The sequence below is a fragment of the Lutra lutra genome, chromosome 6 (genome assembly GCF_902655055.1).
Source record: "Lutra lutra chromosome 6, mLutLut1.2, whole genome shotgun sequence".
Classification (NCBI taxonomy): domain Eukaryota; kingdom Metazoa; phylum Chordata; class Mammalia; order Carnivora; family Mustelidae; genus Lutra; species Lutra lutra.
Genome location: NC_062283.1, coordinates 132,884,530 through 132,898,660, shown reverse-complemented (window position 1 = coordinate 132,898,660; position 14,131 = coordinate 132,884,530). Strand labels below are relative to the sequence as shown.

Below are 14,131 nucleotides of genomic sequence, written 5' to 3'. Positions count from 1 at the left end.
GAGTCAGACACTTACCCAGCTGAGCCACCCAGGCACCCTAAGGGGAAGGTTTCTTTATATTTTGATTTGTCAGTATAGTCTGTATCAACGGTTGGTAAACTATAACCCTTGGGCCAAATGTGGCCCATGGTCTGTTTTTAGTACAGCGTGTTGCTAAGAATGGTTTTTATATTTTTATTTTTATCTTAAGATTTTTCTATTTATTTGACAGAGAGAGATCACAAGTAGGCAGAGAGGCAGGTGGCGGGGGCGCGGAAGCGGGCTCCCCGTCAGGCAGAGAGCCCGATGCAGGGCTTAATCTCAGGACCCTGAGATCATGACCTGAGCCAAAGGCAGAGGCTCAACCCACTGAGCCACCCAGGCACCCCTGGGTTTTATACTTTTAAAGTGCTGTTTAAAAACATTTTTAAAAAGTAGAGTAGGAGGCAGAGACCATATGTGGTCCATAAAGCATGAACTATTTACTATCTGGACCTTTACAGAAAAAGTTTGCCAAGCCTCTGATCTATGTGGTTTAATGGAAAGAGCTAGGAGATCTGTAGGTTAGATTTGGCTGTGACTTTGGGAAAGCTACTTAATGTATCTAAGCCTCTGAAACAGGAATGCAAAAGTGTTAGCACAGACCTATTCTGTGGCCCAGCTTGTTTTAAGACAAGAGACAATGTGTACTGAATGTGCCAGAAACACGTTGGCTAAAAAGATACAGTCTCCATTCATTAGGTTCATATAATAGCATTAACATTCAGGTATAAAATCAGTAAACATAGTGTAGAAGGAAGTTCTAAAACAAGGTCGCTTGTAAAAATAGTTTGATGGGGCACCTGGGTGGCTGTCCGTGAAGTGTCTGTCTGCCTTCAGCTCAGAAGGGCATGATCTCCATCCTGGGATAGAACCCCAAGTTGGGCTCCTTGCTCGGCTGGGAGTCTGCTTCTCCCATTGCCTCTGTCCCTTCCCTCCACTCATGCGCTCTCTGTCTCAAATAAGTAAATAAAGTCTTTAAAAAAATAATAACAAGGGTGCCTGGGTGGCTCAGTGGGTTAAGCCTCTGCCTTCGGCTCGGGTCTTGATCTCAGGGTCCTGGGATCAAACCACACATCGCGCTCTCTGCTCCGCAGGGAGCCTGCTTCCCCCCTCTGTCTGCCTTCTGTTCTGCCTACTTGCGATCTCTCTGTGTCAAATAAATAAATAAAATCTTTTAAAAAAATGTAAAAAATTAGTAACAGTGGGGCACCTGGGTGGCTCAGTGGATTAAGCCTCTGCTTTCAGCTCAGGTCATGGTCTCAGGGTCCTGGGATCGATCCCCAAGTCAGTAGGGCTCTCTGCTCAGCAGGGAGCCTGCTTCCCCTTCTCTCTCTGCCTGCCTCTCTGCCTATGTGGGCTCTCTCTCTCTCCCTGTCAAATTTAAAAAAAAAAAAAAAACCTTTAAAAAAAATAACAAGATGGGTTTTGTTTTTTGAAAGCTTGTTACGGGCCAGGCCCTATAGTCAGCATTTTTTTTTTTTTTAAGAGTTATTTATTTATTTATTTATTTGTTTGAAAGAGAGCAGGTGTGAGTGGGGGGAGGGGCAAAAGACAATCTCAAGTAGACTCTCCTCTGAGCAGAGCCCGTTGCGGGGCCCAGTCTCATGACCCTGAGATCATGACTGGAGCCAAAACCGAGGTTGGATGCTTAACTGACTGAGCGGCCCAGTTCCGCCTTTTACAGCATTTTACTTATATCTCTTTCATCCCCACAATATACCTGTAAAGCAAATGTTATTTCCTCCATTTTACATCCCAGAAAAATGAGGCCCAGAGAAGTAAAGTCGTTTGCTCAAGGTCACGCATCTCCTCATGCAGCTGGTGGAGAAAGCATTCAAACAGAGGGAGTCTGAATCCAGAGCCTGTGCAGTCCAGTACTGCGTATTTTCCTACTTCCTAGAATTGTGTGTTGACTCAGGGTAAGCCCGTCTGGAAAGCAGAAGCCGCAGTTAACTGTGCGTGTGGACATTGGATCCCTTCATGTGTGCTCTGACAGAGACCTGTCTGCCACACAGGCTGGGGGGCGGGTGTAATGGACACGCACTAAGGGAGGTGGGGCTGATGGAAGGAAAAGAAGCTTTCTGAGGAAATACAAGATCAGAAAAGTAGTGTTGTGAAGGCTCCATAGGCTTTGTTTCAAGAAACAAAGAATTCTGGGGCGCCTGGGTGGCTCAGTGGGTTAAAGCCTCTGCCTTTGGCTCAGGTCATGATCCCGGGGGCCTGGGATCGAGCCCCGCATCGGACTCTCTGCTCAGAAGGGAGCCTGCTTCCCTCTCTCTCTGCCTATCTCTCTGCCTAGTTGTGATCTCTCTCTTTAAAAAAAGAAAAAAAAAAAAAAGAATTCAAGGCAGGATGTGCTGGAGGAGAAGAAGGTTGCAGGGGGGAACAGATAGGGGCAGAGCTGGAGTCCGCTCCAGGGAGTTGACTGAGAGCTGTGTGCAGGGAGTGGGGGAGGGGCTGGGGATTCTGTGACTGGGACACCAGGGAGTGTTGTCATATAGGACATCAGCACTGCTGGCACCTGGATAAGATCTGAGCTACAAAATCAGGCTCCTCGAGGTAGAGTGGACGTGCTCAGAGAAAGGTTTCAGGCTGGAGGAGACAGCGAGGCAGCCTAAAATGAGAGACTTGGACAGAGAAACACTGACAAATTTGAGGCAAGGTGTGGTCAGAATCCAAGAGCTAGAACCACAGCTCACCGTCCAAAGGGCGATGAGATTGAAGAGAAGGAAAGTTAGCTTGGGTCAACTCAAGTGAGTAAGAACCAGACTTCCAAGCATGCACAACTGGTTCCGCCTAGGTTGTGTGAGCTGCGGACTAGCCCTCTGGTCTCGGCTTGTGCCAACACATTCCCACCCCGGGCAAATGTTCTCACCCTCTGCTGAATGCTCTTTTGTATTGTAAGGGACATGTTCTTTCCCTGGAGTGGTTTCAGGAACGCCTCCCTCCTTCACACTGGTTCTTAATCTTCGTGACCATCAGAAGCATTCTGGAGCTATTCCTTTCCTTTTCTTTTTTTGTTTTTTTGTTTTGTTTTGTTTTGTTGTTTAAAGCTTTTAGGTAGATATACAAAGAAGGTATAAAATGCCCCAGAAATCAAGTCTCCCTCCTGCCCCTGTTCTCTCAGCCATCCAGTTCCCTTTCCAGAGGCGCTGTTGGGAATTTCTGACAAGATGGCATACCCAATCTTAGGTTCTACAAAGAGCCACATACTCCACACGCTGTCTGCTTGTTACTTTTTCTCCCTTCACAGATAAATCTTGGAGACAGTTCTCTTCAGTTCACGCAGCACTTCCTCAGTCTTTTTTAAAAAGACACAGGAGTCCTCGTTGGCCGGACTACAGTTTTTTAAAAAATCAGAACCTTTCTGGACATGTGGGTTGTTTCTAGCCTTTGCCGTTACAAACAAGGCTGCCTGGCCCGTCTTCAGAGCCTCTTCAGGTCACAGGGGGTGCACATATCCCTGTAGAGGAGATCTTAGAAGTGAAATGAAGGTCCAAGGGCATGAGCTGTAGCAATTCTGACAGTTCTGGCCAAATCGCACGGATTACATTCCCTTGGTAAAGAATGAGATAAGCTGTTTACCTGTGGCACTTACACAAAATAACACAGGAGCCCCGACCTCCCCTCAGAATCTCTAGGTGGGGGGCCTGAGCACCTGTATTATGAGCCCCAAAAGAGAGATTCTGAGCAAGAGACTCTCTTGAGTTCCCTCAGCCTCCAGCCCCTCACTTCCCCCAGGAATTTGGCCTGAGGTGAGGTGGACAGGCCCATCGCCCTCCAGGCCTGACAGGCCCCAGCTTGCTCCAGGCTTCCTGAGCTGGGCAGGATGCTGGGGAGCCACAGACTGTCCAGGACACTGCCAGCACTGGGGCTCACAGGGTCCTGGCTGGCAGCCCTTCTGGCCAGGGCCTTCTCCTCTAGGGCAACGGTAGGAAACAGGGTTTTTCCACTTCCCTCCAGGTACCACTCCTGGTTAGGGACTAGAGTGCAGGCCATGCCAGCATTATAACCATGTGGGCGTCATGTGGAGAAGCCTTGCAGTGAAAACAGGGGAAAAGGAAATATTAGGAGTGGTGAGATATTAACTGATTTTTTAAAATGTGTAGTATTTTTATAATAATGACATTAAAGACCAAAAATAAAAGTGCCATTTCCAACAACCTACTTATCTGCCCGTGGCCTTCTGATGTGCCATTCGTGCGTAGTTGTTCTCTGTGACACCTTGGGGGTGGGGAGGATGGCAGCGTTGGTTCTGCCAGTTCTGGTAGGGGTCTAGGGCTGGGAGGGGCCCACATGGGAGCTATAGGCGTGCCCACTCTCTACCATTTTGGGTGAAGCCCTCAGGATGCATGAACAGACCAGCTCCCTGTCTGGAACAGAATAGCAGGATGTTCTTACTACACTGGGTGGTGGAATCACCTTTATTCTGCAAGCAAGGGCCATGGGGTGGGACCTCTGAGACATGGTCCAGACTCACCTTGGGGGCCTGACACTCAGTGAGCATTTAATAAATATTTGAGAAGAAGCAAGGAAGGAAGGGGGGAAAGGTCCCCATGTGGTATAATTTTTCTTAAGATTTTATTTATTTATTTGCGAGAGAGAGAACACCTGCAGAGGGAGGGGCAGAGGGAGAGGGAGAAGCAGACTCCCCACTGAGCAGGGATCCCAACAACATGAGGTTCCATCCCAAGACTCTGGGATCATGACCTGAACTAAAGGCAGAAACTTAACTGACTGAGCCACCCAGGCACCCCTACATGTGATATAATTTTAAGAACTCTGAGTACTTGGCCCACAAATGCTCCTTGCTACCCACCATGGAGCCTGACTTCTCACTGTCAGTGATCCTTCCAGCTACGCAGATCTGTACCCTCTCCAAAACAGGAATTGCTCATTTATTCATTCAACAAATATTTATGTGTGTCAGGTACAGCTCTAGGTGGTGAGAACAGAACCATGAGACCAATAGTCAAAAATCGCACCCTCGTGAAGTTTAAATTCTGGGGGAGGAGAGAAACAATAAACAAATAAGGAATGTATTAGATATTTGTATTTATAATATACATTTTATAGAATGTAAGGTGGTGCTAATTGCTGGAGAGGATGGTGAAGCAGGGAAGAGAGACAGGGAGTGAGAAGGGTATGTAACCATTTTAGAGAGGGTGACCAGGGCACCTCACTGAGAAAGTGCAGCTGAGTAAAAAGGCCTGAAGAAGAAAGGAAGCAAACCATGCAGATATGTGGGGGAAGAGTGTTCAGAAAATAAGGAACAGCAAGTGCGAAGGCCCTGAGGTAGGGCCTTTGACTTCCTTTTTTTTTTTTTTTAAGATTTTATTTATTTATTTGACAGAGAAATCACAAGTAGGCAGAGAGGCAGGTAAAGGGGGAGGGGGAAGCAGGCTCCCTGCTGAGCAGAGAGCCCTATGTGGGGCTCTATCTCAGGACCCTGAGACTATGACCTGAGCTGAAGGCAGAGGCTTAACTCACTAAGTCACCCAGGTGCCCCAGGCCTTTGATTTCTTACATTAATTTTTTCTCTTGATCTGGATCACCAGCAACATGAAGGTAGGAATAATGCTTTTAAGTCCTTAGAAATACTTTTGATTACCATTCCCGGTATACCCTTTTATACTCTTGAGTTTTATATCACTTGTAGGTATCACTTATTATTAAAAAAATGTTTACTTCAGCTCATGCCTCAGAAGGAGTATATAAACACAGAGTTGGACACATAGTAGGGTTCATTAGTTATTTTCTGCTTGCCTACTTGAGAGTGACACATATAAAACTTCTGGGTCTGTTCTGTCTTCTACGGAGTACCAACCCCATAGCTTTCCTTAGAGGCTGTTCATCACCACGGCATCCGCACTGTCATCCGAGCGGCCATTTGTTCCTTTTCAGTCCAGTTTAACTGTAGAATCCCCGCTGCAAGATAGGCCTTAAGTTTTTGGTTATGTGGGATGACCCCACTTGTCCGCTTTCTCATGAGCTTCCACCAAGCCCCTGAAGGCTCCTCGGCTGGAAGAGAATTTGCAACTTTTTAGGGGAATACTTGTATTTAAAATTAAAAACCCAGGGAAAATGTCAACAGTGGCCTCTGAAGTGTGGGCAATGAAAGTGAATCTCAACAAGAAGGAGTTCACAGGACTTTTGCCGGTTGACTCCCTTGGTGCATCTCTTTGCCCTCCCATCCAGCTGTGGGCCCACAGATGCTCACGAGACATGACACAGCCCTCGGCCAGCCCATCAGAAAATGCTTTTGGGGGCGCCTGGGTGGCTCAGTGGGTTGAGCCGCTGCCTTCGGCTCGGGTCATGATCTCAGGGTCCTGGGATCGGGCCTCACGTCGGGCTCTCTGCTCAGCGGGGAGCCTGCTTCCTCCTCTCTCTCTGCCTGCCTCTCTGTCTACTTGTGATCTCTGTCTGTCAAATAAATAAATAAAATCTTTAAAAAAAAAAAAAATGCTTTTGTTTCCCGACCAGCTGAAGAGCACGTTGTATGGCCTATCCAATGTCATGGCTATAGACAGATTGTAGGAAAGAGAGGAAAACAGTGGTAAGCCTTCAAAAGTAATTATTTGGTATTTCAGCTATTTGCTGAAATATTTGTGTTTGTGGTAGGTTCCTGTTGATTTTTACAAGGTCTATCGATGTAGGTGATGAGGTCTCTTTTGCAGAGTCCAGGGGGCAAGGGGCACCCACCACCTAGACAGCTGCTTAGAAGGGAGCCAGGCAGGAGAAGGGGGAGCCTGAGGCAGGGAGGGAGGGCCAGCCAGGAATTAGAAACTTAGAAAATTAATTAGAAAATTAGAGTTTTCTTTTGTGCCAAAGAACAGTACAAAGGTTGTTTGCGGCAGATGGGTAAGTTTGTCACCAAGAGAGGGGAAGAGACGGGTTAGTGTTCACTTGGCAGAGAGGGGGAAGGAGCATTTGGGGGGGATCTGCCTATAGGCAGTGAAGATAAATTTGGGAGGAAATTGCTGGTCCCCCCTCTGCTCAGAGGGGAGCATCTTGCTGTCAGGTTGTTATTGAATTGGGTAACAGGGCTCAAGAGAAGGCGAATTCATGTTTTTTAAAACTTGTCTTAGGGCAATAATTGACATACATCATGATTTTAGGCCCAGCAAGCCCTCGGGAAAGGTTTGTGGTTGAAATTCTAAATGGACCCAGAACATGCATTTAACAGTCCCCCACCAGCATTACCACCCGTGTTCTCTGATATGTGAAGTACACTGTGTGCAAGGCCTGCATAGAACAAACCTCTGAGATGTTTTGTTTACTGTCTCCCTCCCCCTCCACCTGCTCTGGAGCCTTCTACAGGCCTGTAGCCACTCCTCTGCTCTTTTTCCCTATCCCCTGCCTTCCCCTGGAGTTTGGGTATCCTGGGGCATCATCTCAACCAAACTCGTGATAAGGGGAGGCTAATTTCCTCTCTCATTTTGTCATGTTGACTAAGAGTTCTGTTTTTATCGGTAAAACCAATATTACCCGGACCATGGTCAAAAGGCGAGTTCAGGCAGCCTTACTCGTTCAGCTCGTACATCACAAACCAGATGGCCAGGCCTACCTTAACTGCAGGCATAGGGCCAAAGGGAATTAAGTCCTGAAAACAATCTATAGTTGTTAAGTGGAAAATGTCACTATGACCTTTTTCCAGTGCTTTTTAAAAACTGAAGCTTTCTTCTTTCTGTGTGTGTGAGTGTGTGTGTTTGATTAGGCAATGGCCACACAGCAAAGTTTTTAAAGTTTAAAAGGTGAAAACTCTCCCCTACTTAACACCATCCTCAAAGGCAGCCAACACACCAAAGTCTTGTGTGTCTATCCTGCACACGTGTCTGACAGATATACACGCACACACGAAGCAGCCCACGCGATCATGTCTCCTTCCTCAGTACTTGCTGATGATTTTCACCTGCCCCCCCCCCAACCGGGGTGCCGTCTACCACATGACTGTCCAGTCACATCCTTTGAATCGCCTTCCATATAAAAATATCTTAGTAAGGATTAGAGCTTTTGCTGGAGAATAAGAGAACAGCTTCATGCAACTGAGGTTTTGAAGCACGTTGGTGTCACACTGCTGTTAATTGAAATCACATCTTGAACAAGGTCCCTTAAGGTCATAAAGCAGGGACTCCAAGAAATGATCTGTCTTCTAAGGCTGTGGCATGTTTTCTCTTGTTCCAGAAACTAGAATGAACCGAAGCATTCCTGTGGAGGTTGATGAATCAGAACCATACCCAAGTCAGTTACTGAAACCAATCCCAGACTACTCCCTGGAAGAGGAATCAGAACCACCTGCTCCAAATCTGACGAACATGGCGCCCAACAGCTTGTCTGCGCCCCAAACCCCTCACTGTTCCTCGGGAGAAGTTTCTCAGGCTCAGCCACCCTTGAAACTTTCCAGTCACCTACGGCCTGTGTCGCAGCAGGTCACCTGCCTGCGTGCGAAAATCTTGGAGGAGAGCGAAGACAGCTTCTGGAGGAGACACCCAGACCCAGGCAAAGATTTTCCCTCGGGCTCCCCCGCAGCCAGCGAGCAGGAGCTGGAGTCTGTGGTTGGAGGCCTCCCTCTGGAGCATCAGTTTTCATTTATGGAAAAACGAAATCAAGGGCTAGGATCTCAGCTTTCAGCAGCTTCTCCTGACACTGGCCATGACTCAGACAAATCAGACCAAAGTTTACCTAATGCCTCAGCAGACTCCCCCAGCCGGAGCCAAGAGACGGTGCAGCAGCCCCAGCCCCACAGGAACCGGGCAGCTCCAGATCTGCCTACGATAGACACGGGATATGATTCCCAGCCCCTGGATGTCCTGGGCCTCAGGCAGCTGGAAAGGCCCCTGCCCCTCACCTCCGTGTGTTACCCCCAGGACCTCCCCAGACCACTCAGCTCCAGAGAGTTCCCTCAGTTTGAACCTCAGAGGATCCCAGCGTGTGCACAGAGGCTGCCTCCCGTCCTTCCCCCACACACTCAGTGGAACTGTCATTACCATTGTCCCGGAGGTCCCTATCACCAGGTGCCATGTAAGTGAACTTCACCTCCTCTGGACCTTCTGGGTTGGGTAAGCAAGCAAGGGCCTGGCATCAGGGCCTTGCGTCTGAGACCGGCACAGACTGGTCAGAGTGCAGGGAGGGACTCTCCGTGGGTGGTTGGACTTGCCAGGAGCTCAAGAAAAAGGCTGCGTCTTAGCCCAAAGTCTATCCCGCTTGGAACCTACTTCTCTATAAAACTAGAAGGCGACAACAGATTCCTTTGTCTCAGTTAGTTTAACTGAAACTTGCCTACAGTCAGGGAGATGACCCAAGTGACTTCTAGAGTAGATTTTTGTTGACTTAATTCTTCGGCACCTGGGCTCTGCCTTCTCTGCATGGTCCTCCCCGTCTTAGATTTGGCAAAGAAAGGAGGCCTTCGGTCAAAAATCCCAGAATGCTCTTCAAACTCTGGATTCAGGCCATGACCTGAAGATGGAGTTGCTCCTGGGACTCTGTTACTTAAACCCCTTTGGGGATTTAAGCCACCCCTAAGGACCACAGTCCCCAGAACTGGGCTAACTGCTTCTCGCCGGCAAGTGCCTGACCTTCTCTTCTGTCTCCGGGATGTTCTTCCCCCTCCTTGCATGTTTAACCCAGCTCTATACCTCCTTTCTTAGCAGCTTTATTGTGATCTGATTTACGTACCGTAAAGTTTGCCTTTAGGTGTGCAAGTCAATGAATCGTAGTGTCACCGCATATACCTCGTAAGACTTAGCTCAGGGGTCACTCCGGAAAGCTTCTGGATCAATGCTGCCTTCAGGCTCTCAGTTTCCTTGTGCTCTGCCGGTGGGAACCGCCTAAAGTCGGTACGACATCTACCCAGGGACTTGTCTTCCTCTCCCTCCAGCACGTCAGCGAAGGTATAATATTTTTATTTTTTTAAACAGTGCATGTGCACCTGTGCATATGCACAAAGTTGGGGTGGTGCAGAGGGAGAGGGAGAGGGAGAGGGAGAGAGAGAATCTTAAGCAGGATCCACCCCCAGTGTGGAGTCCAATGCAGGGCTCGATCTCATGACTCTGAGATCATGACCTGAGCCAAAGTCTAGAGTCTGGCGCTTAACTGACTGAGCCACCCAGGTACCCCAGGAAAGTTCTGTTTTTAACCCATAATTCTCCAGAATTTAGCACAGTGACCAGCATATCCTAGGCTCTCAGTAAATTTATCCAAATGAGTGGCTAGGTGAACAATGTGTATCAGTGCAGTAAGCATTTCTGAAAGTGATAAAGTCTTAGATTGAGACAAAAGGTCCATTACAATTCTTGATGTTAAGTCTCCACCGAGGCCACTGGGAAATAACGAGGCTGTGAGATCTGATATTTTTCTTAGCAAATAAATGCTGTACAAGAAGTAGTTCAAATGGCCAGACCAAAGACTCTGACCAAAGGTCTGATGCCTAGCTTTATTTATCTTATTTTATTTTTAGATTTTTATTTATTTGACAGAGACACAGCAAGAGAGGGAACACAAGCCGGGGTGCAGGAGAGGGAGAAGCAGGCTTCCTACTGATCAGGGAGCCCGATGCGGGGCTTGATCCCAGGACCCTGGGATCATGACCTGGGCCAAAGGCAGATGCTTAATGACTGAGCCACCCAGGCGCCCCCAATGCCTAGCTTTAAAATAAATTCTAAAAATAACCAAAAATGTTGTAAGTGATCGCAGTTTTTTGTATTTGTACATGTACACCTTGTATAAAGCTGCCTAACGTGAATGGAGCAACAAAGTAATTCCTAATTTAAAAAAGGGGGGGGGGAGAAATTTTTGTCCTGCTCTACAAAAACTTACATTTTGGGGGGAGAGGTAGACATGAGGAGTCCGTGAGCAGATGCCATGCTAACATGAGGTGTTCTGACAGAGCACAAGGGAGCAGAGCCTGAAGGAGGCATTGATCTGGGCCGGTTTCCAGAAGGACCTTTGAGCTAAGTCGTAGAGGAGCTTAGAAGATGTTGGGAAGCAAAAGGTAGGAACGATTGTGAGGTTAAGAGTGAGGCCAGAGCTGTGGAAGCAGCAGGGCTCGGGGAGAAAGAGCCTCTGAGTCCCAAAACTGGGACCTTGAGTTTTGGAGGCTGGGAAGTCACTGGCTGGGCTTGTGGACACCACTGCCTGCTCTGAGTGCCTGGTAATAGGATGGGTGTGGCCGGCGGCAGAGTTCCGTAAGTCTGAATCACTGAGGATTGAACCTTGCCAGTGTTGGGGTTGCATTTATTTCTCGATGATCTCCAGGCTAAAAGGGAATAATTCTGTGAAGTTAAAACCATCAACTACTTTTTTTTTTTTTTAAGATTTTGTTTATTTATTTGACAGAGAGAGAGATCACAAGTAGGCAGAGAGGCAGGCAAAGAGGGTTGGGGGGGGGGGGAAGCAGGCTCCCTGCTGAGCAGAGAGCCCGCCACGGGGCTCCATCCCAGGACCCAAGATCATGACCTGAGCCGAAGGCAGAGGCTTTAACTCACTGAGCCACCCAGGAGCCCCCATCAGCTACTTTTTTAACGTTCTACTCTCTGCACTGAAAGATAAATTTTCTGATCATAACTGCAATATACGTTTGCTCACAAAATTGAAATATGCCTAAAAGCCCCATTCATGTTTCTATCTCCTAAATATTCCTTTTGGGGGTTTTGACTTATAAAATATGTATATGTATAGCATATATATTTAATGTAAAATTAAAATAATTCCCAGTGACATTCAGTGCATTTCTTCCAGAATCATTTAAAAATGCTGCATGGTGTTTTCTCAGATGGATCTACCAAATTGTTTTTAAGTTCTTCTCTGTTATTGGACAATGTAAAGAGTTTCCAGTTTCTGATCCAGTAAGAAATTGGAGGATAAACGTCATGTATATAAGTTTTTATCTGCATTTTTTTCTTAAATTTTTTTTTATCTGCATTTCTGATGAATTCCTTAGATTAATGTGTAGAAGTGTGAATACTTTGTAAGGGCTTTGTGATCCTAAGTCCCAGGCAGTTAGCCTTTATCTGCTATCAGGAGAAAGCCTCATTGTGATAGACAAAGAAAGCATTAACTCAGTATGATTTGAGGATTCCAGAAAGATCTTCCCACTTGCAAGTATTTTTTTGTGTTGAAGCCTGAAATGACACCACAAGCAGTCCAGTCTGGGAAGCAAGAGCGAAATGCCCCCTCTGGGCAGACTCTTTTAAAATGCAAACACCCCTGACTGGGGACTCTTAGTCTCTAATACCTGCTGATGAAATTCTCTAATCAGCTGTCTTGCCCTCCCTCCCTCCACTATTTCTGAACACTGCAGCAGGGAGGAGAAGGCCGCTGTGGGTCCTGGGAGGGAGGAGAGGTGTTGAAAGGCAGAGGAGAGAATTTGGGCAGGAGAAGGGGATAATTCACAGAAGAAACACAAACAATAAGCATTTGAAATTAAGCTTCGTGTTACTAAATTTAAGGAAAATGTATATATGCAAAATTTTTTAAGCTACCCTTTTCCTAATTAGGTGTGCAGGAAGAAAAAACCATCAGCTGACATCCATTGTTGTGGGACTATGGGGTTATGGGGAAATGAACACTCCCACCTGCTCTTGGCAGAAGTGGCAATTGGTACAACCTACAACCTTCTGGAAGGCATCTCACTATCAAAATTTTAAATGTGCTTCCTTGGCCCATCAGTCATACTTGTAGGATCAATCCCATAGAAACACTAAACAAGCCTATAAAAACACGTGAACAAGGATGTTTAGTAAACCATCATTATAGTAAAGTAAGAAGGAAAGCAACTCAGATGCTACTCATAAGGGGACAGATAAGTAAGTTGTGGTTTATTTATACAGTGGACTGCTAGGCCACTGTTACACAGAATAAAATACACATTTTGACATAAAAAAGATTAGGCAGATAAGCAAGGTGCGGTGCTGATTCCATATGTGTTAGTTTTAAAAAGCTAAATGTGTTTAAAAACCATACATTGAAAAGTCTGGAAGGATTGCCTTAACTGTTGCTGCTGATCGAGGCATCCGGGGTGGTGGGGGCAGGGAATTCAGAAGAAACAGACTTTTCCTTCTACCTTTATATACTTAAATTTTTTACAGCAAACAGGTATTATTTTTATATTTAAAAATAAGTAAATGTCGAAGAAAAATGAATATGGGGGAATGAGAGCTTAGGGCACCCTCATTCCTTGGGCCTCTCTTTACCCTGGCCCTGGCTCCCAAAAGCATCCAGTCACTGGTTGAGTCAGGGTTGGGCTGGCTTTGTCCGGGAAGCCCAGGGCTGAACCGTTTCCTCAGGGCACCACAAGCTGGAAAGCTTGATGAGGCCTCTGGCTCCAACGGCTCCCAGGAAGGTCACCCTGAAGATTAAATGAGATAATATACTGAAGGCGCTGGGAATGGAAGCCCTCCCCAACAAGCAGTTCTTAGTTATTATTGTTATTCCTCACATGGATCCTGTAGAGCGCCCCTCCCTCCCCTTCCAAATCCCTCCGGTGGGCAGATTTTAAGCATTCAAAGCAGGTGTACGAATGCTTAGTTTCCTGTCAGGACTATAACTGCACTTAATTGCCAACAAAACCACTTCAAAAGAGCTGTTCACCTAAGGGATGCTTGGAAACCATGGCTACGTGGTTCTCCTTGGCTTTCCAAGAGCGTTACTTCCTCAGCTGTTAATGAAAATATAAATAAATAATGATCACCATGCAAATGGCATACCTTCGTCTTTGCAAGTTAAAGGAGAAATAGTTACTGGTCACCCCTTTTATGTAAAAAAAAAAAAGTTCAAAGCTAGCGAAAATGTGTAGAGAGTAAGTAGAAGTCGAATAAGCCAGTGTTTTCTCTCCTACCCCCGACCAGTCCCCCAGAGAAGCTGGCCCCGTACTGTCCCAGGATCCTTCCACTGAAGGTCACCAGAACGGCTGGTTGCAGTTGGCTGTGCAATCAAATAAAACCCATGATGCAAATCACTTGGAAAAAAAAAAGAATATAATGAAATCTAAAGAGCCTTTGTTTTACTATCAAAATGTTTGCTTTCTCTACCAAGAAGACTGAATAACATACACTTGTGGGCATATGCCTACTGTTGCTCGAAGGAACCCAAAAAAATGATCATTTGTATGCTG

The 14,131-nt window shown here is 46.6% G+C and overlaps 1 protein-coding gene across 3 annotated transcripts in view; it reads left to right on the top strand.

Moving 5' to 3' along the window:
- Positions 1-14,131, top strand: part of TRAF3IP2 (TRAF3 interacting protein 2) — a 48,693-nt gene that overhangs the window by 11,901 nt on the left and 22,661 nt on the right. For all 3 annotated transcript variants that reach the window (XM_047734505.1, XM_047734507.1, XM_047734506.1), the window contains one exon: positions 8,206-9,042. In XM_047734505.1, coding sequence (XP_047590461.1) covers positions 8,206-9,042 — 837 coding nt within the window. The remainder of the gene's footprint in view (positions 1-8,205; positions 9,043-14,131) is intronic.